Source organism: Pseudophryne corroboree, chromosome 2 (assembly GCF_028390025.1).
Source record: "Pseudophryne corroboree isolate aPseCor3 chromosome 2, aPseCor3.hap2, whole genome shotgun sequence".
Taxonomy (NCBI): Eukaryota; Metazoa; Chordata; class Amphibia; order Anura; family Myobatrachidae; genus Pseudophryne; species Pseudophryne corroboree.
In genome coordinates this window covers 476,866,910-476,884,788 of record NC_086445.1, presented here as the reverse complement: position 1 = coordinate 476,884,788, position 17,879 = coordinate 476,866,910, and the positions used below count along the sequence as shown (strand labels likewise).

The following is a 17,879-nucleotide window of genomic DNA, read 5'->3' as shown; positions in this document are numbered from 1 at the left end:
GTCCATAAGGAGGCAAAGAGGGGTGAGCCGCTCTTCATGCTGTCAGCGCCGCTGCTGCCTGTCAGAGTGACAGGAGATGGCAGCCATCAGCAACAGTGCACAAGGTAGCAGAGCAGGGAAAGCGCCTCTCCGACCCAGCGCCTCCTTGCATTGCCTGCCCACTGTATATATTGCCATTCGTCTCCTCACATTAAAGTCTGTGTAGACATAGCAATGACATACCCTATTCTCTGATCGCTTAACACAAAATCAGAGAATTTGATGGCAGATAAGAACCACTTGGCCCATTTAGTCTGCCTCTTCGCTAACCATAGTTTTACCTCAAACCCTATTTGATCCTTATTTCTTTGTAAGGATATCCTTATGCCCTTCTTTTTACAGACTCTAATGTATTAATATCCTTTTGAAGATATGGTCTCCAGAATTGAACACAGTATTCTAGATGAGGCCGCACCAATGACCTATACAGTAGCAGGGCCGTAACTACGTGTGTGCCAAGGGGGCTTGGCACACAGCGCAGTTGCCCTGGGGGCGCAACGGCCAGCGGCATGTAATGAGTCAAATTGACTCATTACATGCCGCCTCTGTGTGCGCCGTGCGCCGCGCTGGAGCAGAGAGACCAGCGCCGGGTTCAAGGAGGAGGAGGGAGGGGGAGCAGTGAGCCGCAGCAGCGCTATTTGATTGGTAGTAAGCGCCGCTGCAGCATCCCCCTCTCCTTCTGTATTGGCTGCCCGGCGCTGCTATGGATGCTGGGATGCGGTTCCTTCATCCCAGCATCCACAGCAGCGCCAGGCAACCAATACAGAAGGAGAGGGGGATGCTGCAGCGGCGCTTACTACCAATCAAATAGCGCTGCTGCGGCTCACTGCTCCCCCTCCCTCCTCCTCCTTCTCACCTCACACAGCCTGCACCGAGAGGGAGCTGCACGAGGAGCCTGTCAGCGGGGAGAAGGTAAGTATGTTTCTCTCTCTCTCTCTCTCTCTCTCTCTCTTTCTCTCTCTCTTTCTCTCTCTCTCTCTCTCAGGGGGACACCGTCTGCCGCAATGTGTAAAAAGGGGTCCTGGCTGCCGCAATGTATAAAAAGGGGGTCTGGCTGCCGCAATGTGTAAAAAGGGGGCCTGGCTGCCACAATGTGTAAAATAGGGTCCTGGCTGCCGCAATGTGTAAAATGGGGTCCTGGCTGCCGCAATGTGTAAAAAGGGGGACTGGCTGCCGTAATGTGTAAAAAGGGGGGGTCCTGGCTGCCGCAATGTGTAAAATGGGGTCCTGGCTGCCGCAATGTGTAAAAAGGGGTCCTGGCTGCCGCAATGTGTAAAAAGGGGGACTGGCTGCCGTAATGTGTAAAAAGGGGGCGTCCTGGCTGCAGCAATGTGTAAAATGGGGTCCTGGCTGCCGCAATGTGTAAAATGGGGTCCTGGCTGCCGCAATGTGTAAAAAGGGGGACTGGCTGCCACAATGTATAAAAAGGGGGTCTGGCTGCCGCAATGTGTAAAAAGGGTGCCTGGCTGCCACAATGTGTAAAGAGGGGGCCTGGCTGCCGCAATGTGTAAAGAGGGGGACTGGCTGCCGTAATGTGTAAAAAGGGGGGGTCCTGGCTGCCGCAATGTGTAAAATGGGGTCCTGGCTGCCGAAATGTGTAAAAAGGGGGACTGGCTGCCACAATGTATAAAAAGGGGGTCTGGCTGCCGCAATGTGTAAAAAGGGTGCCTGGCTGCCGCAATGTGTAAAGAGGGGGCCTGGCTGCCGCAATGTGTAAAGAGGGGGACTGGCTGCCGTAATGTGTAAAAAGGGGGACGCTGTCTGCTGTAATGTATAAAAGGGGCTCTACCTGGTGTAGTGGCGCTACTGTGCAGCGTAATTTGAATAATGTAGACTACTGTGCACCGTAGTATGAATTGCTGTTATTTTGTGGCCACGCCCCTTCCCCGTGAAGCCACGCCCCTATAAATTTTGCGCGCGCCTGCGGCGCGCACTGCCCCTGTCTTGCATGGGGGGGGGGGGGGGGCGCCACTGTCGTTTCTTGCACACAGCGCTAAAATGGCTAGTTACGGCACTGTACAGTAGCATTATTACTTCTTTCTTTCTGCTGCTGATTCCTCTCCCTGTGCAGCCAAGCATCTGACTAGCCTTCCTCATTGCCTTGTTACATTGCTTACCTGCCTTTAAGTCACCTGAAATAGTGACTCCTAGATCCCTTTCCTCCTCAGTAGTTTCCATTATAGTTCCATTTATAGTATATTTAGCCTTTAGCTTTTTGAGACCCAAGTTCATGATTTGCCATTTTTTGGCATTAAACTTTAATTGCCACACTCTTGACTATTCCTCTACCTTGATCATCAATCATTTGTGTAACCCCACCTAGTGTGCCTACCTTTGTGTCATCTGCAAAAAGGCATACTGGGTCATTCCATGAAAATATTCTCTTTATGTAACGTTTGTTACCAGTTTTCATTACAAGCTTTGCATCAAAATGAAAGCATATCATGTACCACACAAACAATATTTACTTTGCACAAAATATTCAAAACACATGTTCAAAAAAATATATTTCACATGAAATATACTTCAAAATGTAACGTTTGTTACCATGGAATGACCCTACTTTCCCTTTAATGCAATTTACAATGTCACCAACAAAGATATTAAAAAGCACTGGTTCAAGTACAGATCACTGGGGTAGTCCAATAGCCACTTTTCCCAGCTGTGAATGCACTCTATTTACTACAACTCTGTTTTCTAAGATCTTAACCATTCAACCATCTTAGTAACCAATCCAGAGCGGGATTAAGGGGGTCCAAGGGATACGTTACCCCTAGGCCCCCTGTATCTCAGGCCCCCCCAACCCGGCCCAGCTGACAGTTGCTCTCCTCACAAAGAGCTCTGATCGGCAGAGCTTTCTGCATTGGAAATATTGCAGCATGGTCTCAAACAGATGAAGGAGCTGCTTACAAGGTGCAGCAGCTCAGCTGACATGGACCCCGGCAGTGAATCTCCTCCTCTCCTCTCTTGGTTAGTGCTGTATTGTGTGTGTGTGTGTGTGTGTGTGTGTGTGTGTGTGTGTGTGTGTGTGTGTGTATACTAGATGTGTTTGTAGGTATGCTGTGTGTGTGTGTGTGCGTTTGTAGGTATGTTGTGTATATGTATGCATGCCATGTGTGTGTTTGTAGGTATGCTGTGTGTTACTGTATGTTGTGTGTATGTATGCTGTGTGTGTTTACATTCTATATGTGTGATATATATATATATATATATATATATATATATATATCTTAGGGAGCCCCCTTGATTTAAGTACCCCCCAGAGTGTTAACACGGCCCTGATCCAATCTTATGCTTCCAAGTTTATTTCTTAGCAAGTGCAACAGAATTGCTGTTATTAGAGATTATCTGATAAATACCTCACAATACAATAAACAATATATTTATTAGACCCTATTCCTTTCTCCATTATTTATTGCTTCATGGTATATGCTGCCCGCAGCACGGCTACCGTGTGCAACTTGCGGGTGTGCCCCCTCCTCTGCACGGCGCAGTAGTCTTCGCCATTGTGCCGCAGTCTACTGCGCATGTGCAGGTCTCCGGAAACATGGCGCTCACCATGTTCCGGAGAACAATTTGACTACCATGCATGCGCAGTGGCCATTTTTTAGCTGCGTTTTTGACGACAAATGCAGTGCTGACTTCACCCTAAATGCAGACTGACTAGTTCTTGAAGTCAACATGTGACCATTACAATACAATGCTGTTAGTGATTTATCCATACCTCCCAACATGACCCTCTCCAGGAGGGACAGAATGCTCTGCTCCTGCACTTCCCTCTTCATTTATGATTGCCAGCACCTGTGGTGAAACACCTGTCTTATCCATTATCCTGTTCAACACAGGTGCCGGCAATCTTAAATTAAGATTAAAGTCCAGAAGCAGAGCATTTTGTCCCTCCTGGAGCGGGTCATGTTGGGAGGTATGATTTATCCATACAGTACCTGCCAACATGACCCTCTCAAGGAGGGACAGAATGCTCTGCTCCTGGACTTCCCTCTTAATATAAGATTGCCATCACCTTTGGTGAAACACCTTTCTTATTCATAAACCTGTTCAAAACAGGTGAAGGAGATCATATATTAAGAGAAAAGTGCAGAAGCAGAGCATTTTGCCCCTCCTGGAGAGGGTCATGTTGGGACGTATGCTTTATCTTCAACTGAGAGCAGGGGAAAATGCCACAAAAACAATAGGTGTATGACATAGTTGTACTATAATATAGGACCATAACACAGTTTTATTGCACTAAAGGAATTTTATTATAGTATTGAAATATTGACTTTTGACCGTTTTGTTGCCTTTTTTTTTTTTATCCCACTACTGGTGTAAATCCTTTAGAAACTTAATACAGTGTAAATAGAACCTCAGAACAGTGGTCAATACTGTAGATCATTATGAGTTCACTGTCTGTCAGTATTGATTGCAGTGGTCAATACTGTATATAGGGGGTAATTCCAAGTTGATCGCAGCAGGAATTTTGTTAGTAGTTGGGCAAAACCATGTGCACTGCAGGGGAGGCAGATATAACATGTGCAGAGAGAGTTAAATTTGGGTGGGTTATTTTATTTCTGTGCAGGGTAAATACTGGCTGCTTTATTTTTACACTGCAAATTAGATTGCAGATTGAACACACCACACCCAAATCTATCTCTCTCTGCACATGTTACATCTGCCTTCCCTGCAGTGCACATGGTTTTGCCCAATTGCTATCAAAAATCCTGCTGCGATCAACTTGGAATTACCCCCATAGACAAGACTTGTGTTCTGAGTAGGACATCATTGTTTTAGGTTATTTATTTTATCAGACTTGCAAGTGTGCTAGAAAGCACAGTGTATTGGAGGCATATGGGGGAGGTATGAGAGGCACACAGGTGGGTCTGATGGGTATGTGGTGAGGTCTGATAGGCATGTGGAGAGGTCTGCTGGATGTGAAAGGGAGATCTGATGAATGTCAAGCCAAGATGTCAGAATGGCAGATAAGGCACATGTGGGGAGGTCTGGTGCTTGCCAAAAGTCCCACTGAATCAAAAATACCAAAATAAACAAGGTAAATGTTTATTGTGTTATTGTCTTATTTATTAAGATCATGAAAATTGTTATATTTTTAATGTACTGTATGTATGTGCTTATACAGGCGGCAATCAATTTGCCAGCTGTCGGGATCCCGTCAGTCAAGATACCGATGCCGAAATCCCGACAGCCGACAGCCAGATTACCGGCCGGCGCACTGGGGCTATTCCCACTTGTAGGTGTCCACGACACCCATAGAGTGGGAATAGATAACTACCGAGCCCACAGCAAGGTGAGAGCAGCAAGCCCACAAGGTGACTCGTAGCGATTGCTCCGCTGCCGGCATTCTGGTGGACGGGATGCCGCTGTTGGGATAGTGACAGCCAGCATCCTGTCCGCCAGGAATACATATTTATTCGGTTTATACTGTGAATATGTTCACTCATATTAATCTTAGTACTTTATATCTTTGAGGTCTTAGGGTCCCATTTATCATACAGATGTGCCAGCTCTCTTCTTACATACTAAATGCGACAAATGCTGGTCATTTGCCAGGATTAGTGAGCCCGTGGATGTGTGCATGCACCCGCAATCCATAGGCTTGTATGAGTGCATGCATTCCCACAAACAGAACGCAGCTGAGCACGAATAGTGGCAATCACAGCACATTCGCACCCGCAACCCGTTAATGGGTAAGATTAGAGATGTCACATCTGTAAATTGTGGAATGCTGTTATGCGACATTACCGATATCGGAATCCCGAACGCTCAATAGCATGCCGACCAGCAGGGACTATTCCCACTCGTTGGTGTCCACGACACCCTTAGAGTGGAAATAACCTGTGGTGAGCGCAGCGAACCCGCAAGGTGTTTCGTTGCACTCGCCTCCCCCTGCTGGCCATCTAAAAGCTGGGATCCTGGCGCCAGTATAGTGACTGGTAGCCCCGACCGCCGGTCTCACAAACCCAACCCGTAAATTGTATATGTAATGTGGTTGTGATCTGAAAAATTTGCTCCATCTCGCAATGCAATATTTAGAAATATCACAAGAATGTATTAAATTCAGGGTGCCAGGAGAGAGCTTCACACTCTCCACACTGCCACTAAAGGCTTTTCGCAAATGTCAAAGTCTTCATATGCTGGCAACACAGAGAGGGGACATCTGTGCCATGGAGGTAGGCTCTACTGCACTGTTAGCAGCTGTACTGTGCATGTGTGTCACGGCAGGTGAGGTGGGGGGGGGGGAGGAGGGGGGTTGGCGGTTAAGGGACCTGTAAGGATCCCTCTCCTCAGCCTCCTTGCATACAGAGCAGACAGAAGAATGGGGTAGAAATATGCAAAGATCTCTCTCCCCAGCCTCCCTGATTGCCACAGCCCAGCAGGAGAATAGAGGAGGGATCTGCCAACATCTCTCTCCTCAGCGTCCCTGCTGGGCAGAGCAGACAGGAGAATGGGGGGAGTGATCTGCGAAGATGCTGCTTCTATCTGCAAAACAGAAGGCGTTAGTTTAGTGAGGCTCTCTCCGAGGTACATATGGGAAATGTAATCATGATTCTGATCAGGAACGCATTTTAGGTCATGCAGGAGATTTTCTACGTAATCTCCTCGAAAACCCCTGTGAAACATTTAAGTGAAACTAAAATAATGTTGCACAGGTGTGAAAATATCCATTTTCACATTTTCACATTAATTTAGTAAAAAACAGACTGATAAACATGCCCCTTCATCAGCGTGAGAAATATGCTCCTAGCTGGTGGCCACTCCTGCTATGAGCCAATTCGGGTCTATGACTGCCTAATGTTTCCTTATTTGAATGGCCTAAATAATTATCAACCCCCAGACACCAGGCCATGTCTTTAAGCTATAGGCCCTCATTCCGAGTTGTTCGCTCGTTCTTTTTCATCGCATCGCAGTGAAAATCCGCTTAGTACGCATGCGCAAAGTTCGCACTGCAACTGTGCCAAGTAACTTTACTATGAAGAAAGTATTTTTACTCACGGCTTTTTCTTCGCTCCGGCGATCGTAATGTGATTGACAGGAAATGGGTGTTACTGGGCGGAAACACGGCGTTTCAGGGGCGTGTGGCTGAAAACGCTACCGTTTCCGGAAAAAACGCAGGAGTGGCCGGGGAAACGGTGGGAGTGCCTGGGCGAACGCTGGGTGTGTTTGTGACGTCAACCAGGAACGACAAGCACTGAACTGATCGCACAGGCAGAGTAAGTCTGGAGCTACTCTGAAACTGCTAAGTAGTTAGTAATCGCAATATTGCGAATACATCGGTCGCAATTTTAAGAAGCTAAGATTCACTCCCAGTAGGCGGCGGCTTAGCGTGAGCAACTCTGCTAAATTCGCCTTGCGACCGACCAACTCGGAATGAGGGCCATAGTACGGTGTGAAACAACTGCACATAAGACAGAAGCGTTTTAGAAGAATACAGGCAATGGAATCATGTGTAGACAAAAACACTGACTTTTTAAACAATCTAAATTCAGCACCAAGCAAGACGTAGGGGTATATTTAATAAAGTGTGAGGTTTTTTTCAGAAGTGAAGTTGCCCATAGCAACCAAACAGATTCTAACTATTATCTTTGAGAAGGCGCTAGATAAATGTTAAGTAGAATCTGAATGGTTGATATGGGCAACATATCCACTTCTAAAAAAAACTCCCACTTTAGTAAATTAACCCCTTACAGTAAAAATTTACCTCAGAAATGAAATTCCACAGAAACTGCTTCCTAATGCACAGAGGCTGTGTGACTTCTGCAACCATTGTGTATTGTGGCTTCCCTAGGTCAGATATCTAGTGGTGATAAAAGGAATGACTGGAGGTAAATGTGTTCCTTGGTTTAAGTGAAAGTATTGTCTCCACTTGATATCAATGTTAGAATTTACAGTAGTAACATCAACGTGACAAGGAGATCATTTTGCATCAAAGATCTCCTTTGAAATCATGATTTATTTTCATGTGGTAAGTAGAAGTTACAATGCAGTTACCATTAAAAACCTACAGTAGTTATGATACTTGAGTCAGAATAGTGTAACATATACACACTGTGCTTGCTTTATGACTGGGTGCACTCACCTGTTTTGGATATTTTAATAAGTGCTGGGCAGTTGTCTTTGCTATTATAGTGTGACTATTCCCCGGGCTGGCATGGAGAGAGAGCGAGAGTCCCGAGATCAGCTGTGCCTGGAGCTCTATGATGCTGACCTTCTCCTCAGTCACTGTAATTGTAGTCTCACCTAGCACTGCCTCCATAAGAGGAGAAACCACCTGCACAAATTGAAGAAAGAGCAACGCAGAAGTTAAACCAAATAATGAAATATATTTTTGATAACTGTCTCTGTTGTGTGTGTTAAAAAAACAAAACATGAATAAGCAATTAAAACAAACATAAAACATACATAACTAGATGGTGTACACCAGGAGTTCTTTACTCAAGTTTTTATGCAGATAGAGTGACTATGGGAATAGGTCAAGGTCAAGTGCCACCTTGCAGAAAGTATGAATCTGTAAACATGTAAATATTTGTGACATTCTTTCCAAATAGCACATTGTCCCTGTCATTGCTCCCACTCCCCTCTCCACAAAACTCTTATTGTGTCCTCTACATACTATAGCTCTCACTGCCCCCCTCCACATAGCTCTCACTGCCCTCTCAGCTGGCTTTTTAGGCTATTGGAAAGGGAAACTGCCATCAATCACACACTTTGATCAGATTCTGCTGGGTCTCCAACCTCAAGCTCCCCTGTGAATCTCCAGCCTCAAGCCTCCATTTCTCTCCAACCTCATACCCCTGTCTTTCTCCACCCTCTTTGCCCCTGTGCCTCTCCTGCCTCACTACCCCCTTGTGCAGGAGCGAATAGAAAGCGGAGGGCCCACATGTAGCCTCCATTTGGAGCCTCCTCTCTTGCTGGCTTTTTCCGCAGTAGACTCCTGGCACTTGCGCTTATCTCCGAGGAAATATTGTAGATACCAGTTTTCCAGTGATTTCTGTTGTGCACATATGCAAATCTCTGTTAACCTGCCCTTTTTTCCAATAATACCTCAGGTTATGATGGAGAGATACGTATTTTCAATGGGTGCAGGATGTGTGGTGTGGTACGGAGCAAGGACGTGCAGTCAGGGGAGGCAGGTCAGGTGGTTAAAATAATACAAAGAAGATACTTATGACACATATTCTGTGTCATAAGTATCTGCTTTTTATTATATTAACTATATCTACTTTAAAATTAGGCTTGGGAGGCACCGATAGCGGTGCTTCCCGTTGAGAAAAGGAAAGGCGCTGGAGCGGGGGGTGGGCAGGCTGGGGCAGGGGCAAGCCATGGGCAGAAAAAGCCCATTGAAAATTATATGAAGAGTGGCACTTGTATAAGTGCCTCCGTGGACAGGGACGTGCTTTCACTGCCAGTCAGGCAGATGTGATTGGACAGCGGATCTGTCACTAGATACAGCTGTCCAGTGATGGATCCGCTGTCATCACTCGTTGGGAAGCGGGGACGCGGCGAAGGTGCGGGCATTTGCGGCGGTAGGAACTGGCGGGGATAGCTGGCATGACGGCAGGCCTGGATCCAAGAGGATCCAGTCCCTGCCTGTTATTTTGCAGAGTTCGGCAGCGGAGTGGCTCCAATTTAAAAAATGTTGCCGTTATCGTCATTTTTTTAAATCTAAGATGGCCGCCGGGAGCCAATCACGGCTCGGCACGTCATCACCCCACCCCTCAGGCCTGGCTTATAAAAGCCAGCGCGAGGAAGCGGCTGTCAGTCCACCGGCAGGGAGGGAGCGTGCAAAAGCTCCCGAAGACAGAAGACATCGGGAAGTCTTCCTGATGTAAACTGGGAGGTATCTGTTGCTAGTTCCACTAAAAGTGTGGACATTTTAAATTCCTTTCAGGGAGCATCACTCCACCAATTGGTGAGGGAGCCCATTCGGAAAGACGCAACATTAGACCTAATACTTACAAATGGAGACAGAATATCGGACGTAAAAGTGGGTGAAAACCTGGGATCCAGTGATCATCAAGCAGTATGGTTCAGCATAAAAACAGAGACGGACTCATCCCAAACAAAAACAAAGGTGTTGGATTTTAGGAAGGCAGATTTTGTAGGGATGGGAAAATGTGTGAGCGATTATTTGGCAGAGTGGAGGAACTTGGAAGCAGTGCAGGAGAGGTGGGAAACATTAAAAAGTGCAATATCAAAGGCAACAGACCTTTGTATCAAAAGTGTTAGGAAAAACACAAGGAAAAGGAAGCCAGGGTTTGCAAAAGAAGTAGCAAATATTGTGAAAGCAAAAAAGATGGCTATTAGGAAATATAAGCAGACACAAAATAATGAAGACAAAGAGATATATCTTGTTAGACAGAAGGGGACTAAGAAGGTAATCAGATGTGCAAAGGCACAAGCTGAGGAGAAAATGGCCCAGTCAGTGGGTAAAGGAGGCAAAACCTTTTTTTAGGTATATAAGCGAAAGGAGAAAAAAGGCAGAACAATAAAACTAAAGACAGAGACTGGGAGTCTTGTTGAGGGAGACAATGTAATAGCAGATCATCTTAATAATTATTTTTGCTCAGTATTCACTACTGAGAGGGGAAGGGGCCACAGTTAAGTTGCAGGGATATTCAGGAAAATGAAACAAGTACATTTACAGAGGAGAAGGTCCTAACAGAACTCTCAAAGCTGAAAGTGGACAAATCTATGGGGCCAGATGGGATACATCCAAGGATACTAAAAGAACTTAAAAGAGGTGCTGGTAGCACCATTGACAGAATTATTCAACCAGTCATTAGCTACAGGAGTAATTCCAGAGGACTGGAAAAGAGCAAATGTAGTCCCACTGCATAAAAGTGGAAGCAAGGAAGAGGCAAACAATTACAGACCAGTGAGTCTTACATCAGTAGTAGGTAAATTGATGGAAACACTCTTAAAAGAAAGAGTTGTAGATTATCTCAAATCCAGCAATTTACAGGATCCCAAACAGCATGGATTCACTGGGGGGAGATCATGTCAAACAAATCTTATTGACTTTTTTGATGGTGTGACTAAAGTGATGGATAAAGGTGGAGCCGTGGATATAGCTTATATAGACTTTAGTAAGGCTTTTGACACAATTCCACATCACAGACTGCTAAATAAACTTGGAATCTTGGGTTTAGATACTAGGACTATTGAATAGATAAAATCTTGGTTGCAGGATAGAAAACAGAGAGTTGTGGTAAATGGAGTGCATTCACAGGAGGGTAATGTTACCAGTGGAGTACCCCAGTGCTTTTTAATATCTTTATTGGTGACATTGCAAATGGCATTAAAGGGAAAGTATGCCTTTTTGCAGATGACACAAAGATATGCAACAGGGTAGACACACCAGGTAGGGTAAAACAAATGACTGAGTATCTAGGTAGACTAGCGGAATGGTCAAGAGTGTGGCAATTACATTTTAATGCCAAAAATTGCAAAATCATGCACTTGAGTCTCAAAAATCCAAAGGCCAAATATAGTATTATTGACACTATACTGGAAACTACTGAGGAGGAAAGGGATCTAGGAGTCACTATTTCAGGTGACTTAAAGGCAGGTAAGCAATGTAACAAAGCAATGAGGAAGGCTAGTCAGATGCTTGGCTGTATTAGGAGAGGAATCAGCAGCAGAAAGAAAGAAGTAATAATGCCACTGTATTGGTACGGCCTCATCTAGAATACTGTTTTCAGTTCTGAAGGCCATAGCTTCATAAGGATATTAATACATTAGAGACTGTACAAAGAAGGGCAACTAAAATGGTGCATGGCCTACATCACAAAACATACCCAGAAAGACTAAAAAATCTCAATATGTATAGTTTGGAGCAGAGAAGGGAAAGGGGGGACATGATAGAAACTTTCAAATTTATCAAGGATTTTCACAAAGTCCAGGAGGGAAACATTCTCCAAATGAGGAGAAGCAATAGGACACAAGGACATTCACTGAGGGGAGGGGGGGTTTGGGGAAATTTGAGGAAAAATTACTTCACAGAAAGGGTAGTGGACAAGTGGAATAGCCTCCCATCAGAGGTGGTAGAGGCTAAGACAGTAGAGCAATTTAATCATGCATGGGATAGACTTAAGGCTATCCTTACAAAGAAATAAGGATCAAATAAGGTTTGAGATAAAAATATGGTTAAAAAAAAAAGGGGCAGACTAGATGGGCCAAGTGGTTCTTATCTGCCGTCAAATTCTATGTTTCTAAGTCCTTGGAGGCAGCGGCCATGGAAAACAGCTGCCCAAAGGCCGTCGCCCCCCAGGTGAAGATGCGGAAGCCCTGGGGAGGCGGCAGCCCCCCAGGTGAAGACAGAAGATTCCAGAAGTCCTGGCGAGGTGGCGGTCATGGAAAAGAGCTGCCCAAAGTCCGCCGCCCCCAGGTGAAGACCCTGTGCAATAAACATATATTTTTTTAAATGTATGTTGTATTTTTTTTTAAATATTTTCTTTACAGGAGGACTACAGGTGCCAGCGGGCCCTGATTGTCCTGGCATGCAGGCACTGGCGGTTCTCCAAGTGCTAGCATGCTGGGGCAGGCTTGCTGGGGCTAGCATGCTGGGGCAGGTTTGCTGGGACCTGTAGGCCGCCTGTAAAGAACAATATTAGCATGTCATGAACCCCGCACCCACCGCCACCAGGGGTGCGGGGCATAGCCCTGGTTGTTGCTCGAGAGGGGGGACCCCATTAATTTTATTTCTGGGGTTCCTGCTTTCCACGGAATTCCAGCCCTGGGCTGACTGGTTTGGTAGGAGTTTAATGTGATAGCAGGGAGGCCCCAAGCTGAGTGTCCCCCCTGCTATGGCATTACTCCCCCTGGCTGGTTCAGCCTGGTGCTGGTTTTGGTTAAATATGGAGAACCCAATTTTTCCCCCATAAAAATATATATAGGGGGATCGGGGGGCGGAGGGTTTAATACACCAGTGCCTCCCCAAGCACAGACCTCATCGCGCGTCACTGGTACGGAGGGGCTCATGTGTTCCGTACATCCTGCACCAGGGACGTTTTAAGAGAGGAGAGAGATCATATCCAGGCTCCGTGCATTTCACTGGAAAAATGGCCATGGTAGACATTTTCCCGGAGGCAAGATAAATATTGGTGCCACAATAAAAAATGTATATACTGTATTTATACATTTAATTGTCTTTTATTTTAAATCACACATTTCTTAGCAGTCATACCCAGGATTAGAACCCATGACCTTTTACACTGACAGCAGACACTTTACTGATGGCGTTATTTGCTCCTGTAGAGGAAGCATGAGAATTCTAACTATGTGAAGTTACGTGTAATTGTCAGAGAAGTATCTTCATATAGTTAAAATTCTCATATTTCCTATACAGGAGCAAACAGCTTCATCAGTAAGGTATCTGCTTCCAGTGTAATAGTGGTTTCTAATCCTGGGTGTGATACTTGTAAAATGAGTATATTCAGTATAATAAAGAGGGTGTTATTTGTAAGGTGCAGGGACCAGTGAAGAAGTCGGCCACTGAAAAGACAGCGGCAGCTATCAACTAACTTAATTCAATGGTGTCACAGAATGGGAGGAGAGGTGCCCCCCTTCAGAGCAGGAGCCCGGCGGCAGATAACTCCGTTGCCTCCCAGAGTTCTGCCTCTGGTAAAAACAACTATTTACAGCTTAATAATAAGATATGTGACATTACCAAGCTGCATCATAGCACAATGAAATCTCCTCATATCTTTCAGAGATGTTTAGAATGTATTAAAACAGTCTTTCCCAATTTCAGTCTTCAGGGCACCCTAAGGGCTGTAACACACACTCCGGTTTTTCCCGGATGGCAAAAAGCCGGACAAACTATGTCCGGCTTTTTGCCATCCGGGAGAAACCGGCAGAGTCTGTCACACAGGACGGCTTTGAGCCGTGTGTGATGCTGTGCGCATGCGCAGCATCAGACACGGCTTGAGAAAAAAACGTTGTGTGTGAAAGGTCCCCTTCACACACACGGTTTACTGGCTACAAAGACGGCCCGGCGCCCGCCCGGCAGCCGGACCTTTCAGTGGTGAGAGCCGGCTGCAACCCGGCAGCCGGGCCGGGACCGTGCCGTGTGTAAGGACACATTGCACTGTATGTGTCTTTACATCACGGCAGCGGTTTAAAGCCGGCCGGGTGTTTGCCGGGCGTCGCCAGCCGCCTCGTGTGTTTCGGCCAAGTGCATGTTTTCCAGGTCTCCCCACAGAATCACAAGTAAAATAATCATTAAACCCAGTGAATCTTTAAATATACAGACCCTCCAACATGACCCGCCCCACTAGGTACAAAATGCTCTGTTTCTGGACTTCCCTCTTAATTTATGATTTCCATCACCTGTGTTGAACTAGTTGAATGATAGGAAAGCTGTTTCTTCACAGGTGATGGCAATAATAAATTAAGAGGGAAGTCCAGTAACAGAGCATTTTGTACCTAGTGGGGCGGGTCATGTTGGAGGGTATGAATATATGCCATTCTTTAATGAATACACCTGTTTTTTCAGCAAGGAGGTATGGACCATATGGACAGATGTATATAGGTGGACAGAGCAACATGGAGTTTGACACTCACCTTGGACCAAAATTATGGAATGGGCCATAATAAAATGAAACCTGCTGCAGTTACATTTTTAATAATGTAAAAGCCCTTGCAGAGTCTATTTATTGGTTTGTTTGCTACTTATGTCACCTGGCTCAACTACAGCATATCAGTGCTCATTCACAGTACTATGGAAGAATGTTCACAGCCTAAGAAATTAAGCCTTGGTTTTGAGAAAACTGAAGCATTAAAACTGCCCACTACCTATCATGTTTGATACAATGCGGACTTCTTACAAGCATAGCATTGTATTAGCCTTTGTCAGAGAGAGGGATATAACCAATTTAAAAGAGCAATGAGGACAATACAACACCATGCTCAGTTCCAGGCTAATAAGTATTTTACAGTGTGGGCGTCGGTCCACAATTACAACCAGCAGTAACTTTTTTAGCTGGTAAAATGAAATCATTTGCTAATTTTCTTTCATTTGAATTGCATGGGTGATAGCTGTCTTTTAACAAGTGGGGTGAAATAAAATGTAGAAATGTATGTGATTTTCTAAAGAAAATGAATTCAGAAATAGGACAAATCTAATACAATTTTGAGCATTTCATGGCACAAATACAAATGAAGAGAGGAACATACAGTGGTAAATAGCTAAAGCTAAAAAATCTGAGCTAAGTTAGAAGGCCATGGGGGGGGGGGGGGTAATAGGGTGTGAGAATCAGAAAGTGAGAGATTTCTCCTGTGTTTAAAAGTGACAATCATTTACATGGCAAAATCAATCTGGTTTTGCCATGTGAATGATTGCCACGTTAAAAGAAACAGGAGAGCTCTCACAAAATCTCTCACTTTCTGATTCTCACAACCTATTACATTCCCCCCATGGATTTATACATTTAAAGACCAATAAACGTTTGAGAGGAATTAAACTACTTTTTAATGAAGAAATCATAGCATAAAAGCAAAGGGACATGATATCTGGTCTGTACAGTAGCTGTGAAATCTATAATCACAAACATCATTAAGGGGGTCATTCAGACCTGATCGCTCGCTAGCAGTTTTTTGCAGCGCTGCGGTCAGATAGTCGCCACCTACAGAGGAGTGTATTTTAGCTGTGCAAGTGTGCGATCGCATGTGCAGCTGTGCGGTACAAAAAAACTTTGGGGGTAATTCCAAGTTGATTGCAGCAGGAATTTTTTTAGCACTTGGGCAAAACCATGTGCACTGCAGGGGAGGCAGATATAACTAGAGATGAGCGCCTGAAATTTTTCGGGTTTTGTGTTTTGGTTTTGGGTTCGGTTCCGCGGCCGTGTTTTGGGTTCGAACGCGTTTTGGCAAAACCTCACCGAATTTTTTTTGTCGGATTCGGGTGTGTTTTGGATTCGGGTGTTTTTTTCAAAAAACACTAAAAAACAGCTTAAATCATAGAATTTGGGGGTCATTTTGATCCCAAAGTATTATTAACCTCAAAAACCATAATTTACACTCATTTTCAGTCTATTCTGAATACCTCACACCTCACAATATTATTTTTAGTCCTAAAATTTGCACCGAGGTCGCTGTGTGAGTAAGATAAGCGACCCTAGTGGCCGACACAAACACCGGGCCCATCTAGGAGTGGCACTGCAGTGTCACGCAGGATGTCCCTTCCAAAAAACCCTCCCCAAACAGCACATGACGCAAAGAAAAAAAGAGGCGCAATGAGGTAGCTGTGTGAGTAAGATTAGCGACCCTAGTGGCCGACACAAACACCGGGCCCATCTAGGAGTGGCACTGCAGTGTCACGCAGGATGTCCCTTCCAAAAAACCCTCCCCAAACAGCACATGACGCAAAGAAAAAAAGAGGCGCAATGAGGTAGCTGACTGTGTGAGTAAGATTAGCGACCCTAGTGGCCGACACAAACACCGGGACCATCTAGGAGTGGCACTGCAGTGTCACGCAGGATATCCCTTCCAAAAAACCCTCCCCAATCAGCACATGATGCAAAGAAAAAGAAAAGAAAAAAGAGGTGCAAGATGGAATTGTCCTTGGGCCCTCCCACCCACCCTTATGTTGTATAAACAAAACAGGACATGCACACTTTAACCAACCCATCATTTCAGTGACAGGGTCTGCCACACGACTGTGACTGATATGACGGGTTGGTTTGGACCCCCCCCAAAAAAGAAGCAATTAATCTCTCCTTGCACAAACTGGCTCTACAGAGGCAAGATGTCCACCTCATCTTCACCCTCCGATATATCACCGTGTACATCCCCCTCCTCACAGATTATCAATTCGTCCCCACTGGAATCCACCATCTCAGCTCCCTGTGTACTTTGTGGAGGCAATTGCTGCTGGTCAATGTCTCCGCGGAGGAATTGATTATAATTCATTTTAATGAACATCATCTTCTCCACATTTTCTGGATGTAACCTCGTACGCCGATTGCTGACAAGGTGAGCGGCGGCACTAAACACTTTCGGAGTACACACTTGTGGGAGGGCAACTTAGGTAGAATAAAGCCAGTTTGTGCAAGGGCCTCCAAATTGCCTCTTTTTCCTGCCAGTATAAGTACGGACTGTGTGACGTGCCTACTTGGATGCGGTCACTCATATAATCCTCCACCATTCTATCAATGTTGAGAGAATCATATGCAGTGACAGTAGACGACATGTCCGTAATCGTTGTCAGGTCCTTCAGTCCGGACCAGATGTCAGCATCAGCAGTCGCTCCAGACTGCCCGGCATCACCGCCAGCGGGTGGGCTCGGAATTCTGAGCCTTTTCCTCGCACCCCCAGTTGCGGGAGAATGTGAAGGAGGAGATGTTGACAGGTCGCGTTCCGCTTGACTTGACAATTTTGTCACCAGCAGGTCTTTCAACCCCAGCAGACCTGTGTCTGCCGGAAAGAGAGATCCAAGGTAGGCTTTAAATCTAGGATCGAGCACGGTGGCCAAAATGTAGTGCTCTGATTTCAACAGATTGACCACCCGTGAATCCTTGTTAAGCGAATTAAGGGCTGCATCCACAAGTCCCACATGCCTAGCGGAATCGCTCCCTTTTAGCTCCTTCTTCAATGCCTCCAGCTTCTTCTGCAAAAGCCTGATGAGGGGAATGACCTGACTCAGGCTGGCAGTGTCTGAACTGACTTCACGTGTGGCAAGTTCAAAGGGCATCAGAACCTTGCACAACATTGAAATCATTCTCCACTGCACTTGAGACAGGTGCATTCCACCTACTATATCGTGCTCAATTGTATAGGCTTGAATGGCCTTTTGCTGCTCCTCCAACCTCTGAAGCATATAGAGG

General features: G+C 45.5%; 1 protein-coding gene across 1 annotated transcript in view; it reads right to left on the bottom strand.

Annotated features, from left to right (window-relative positions):
• The window catches only part of TMEM132E (transmembrane protein 132E), a 733,604-nt gene that overhangs the window by 35,049 nt on the left and 680,676 nt on the right, over positions 1–17,879 (bottom strand). The window contains exon 8 of the mRNA XM_063953835.1: positions 8,132–8,323. Coding sequence (XP_063809905.1) covers positions 8,132–8,323 — 192 coding nt within the window. The remainder of the gene's footprint in view (positions 1–8,131; positions 8,324–17,879) is intronic.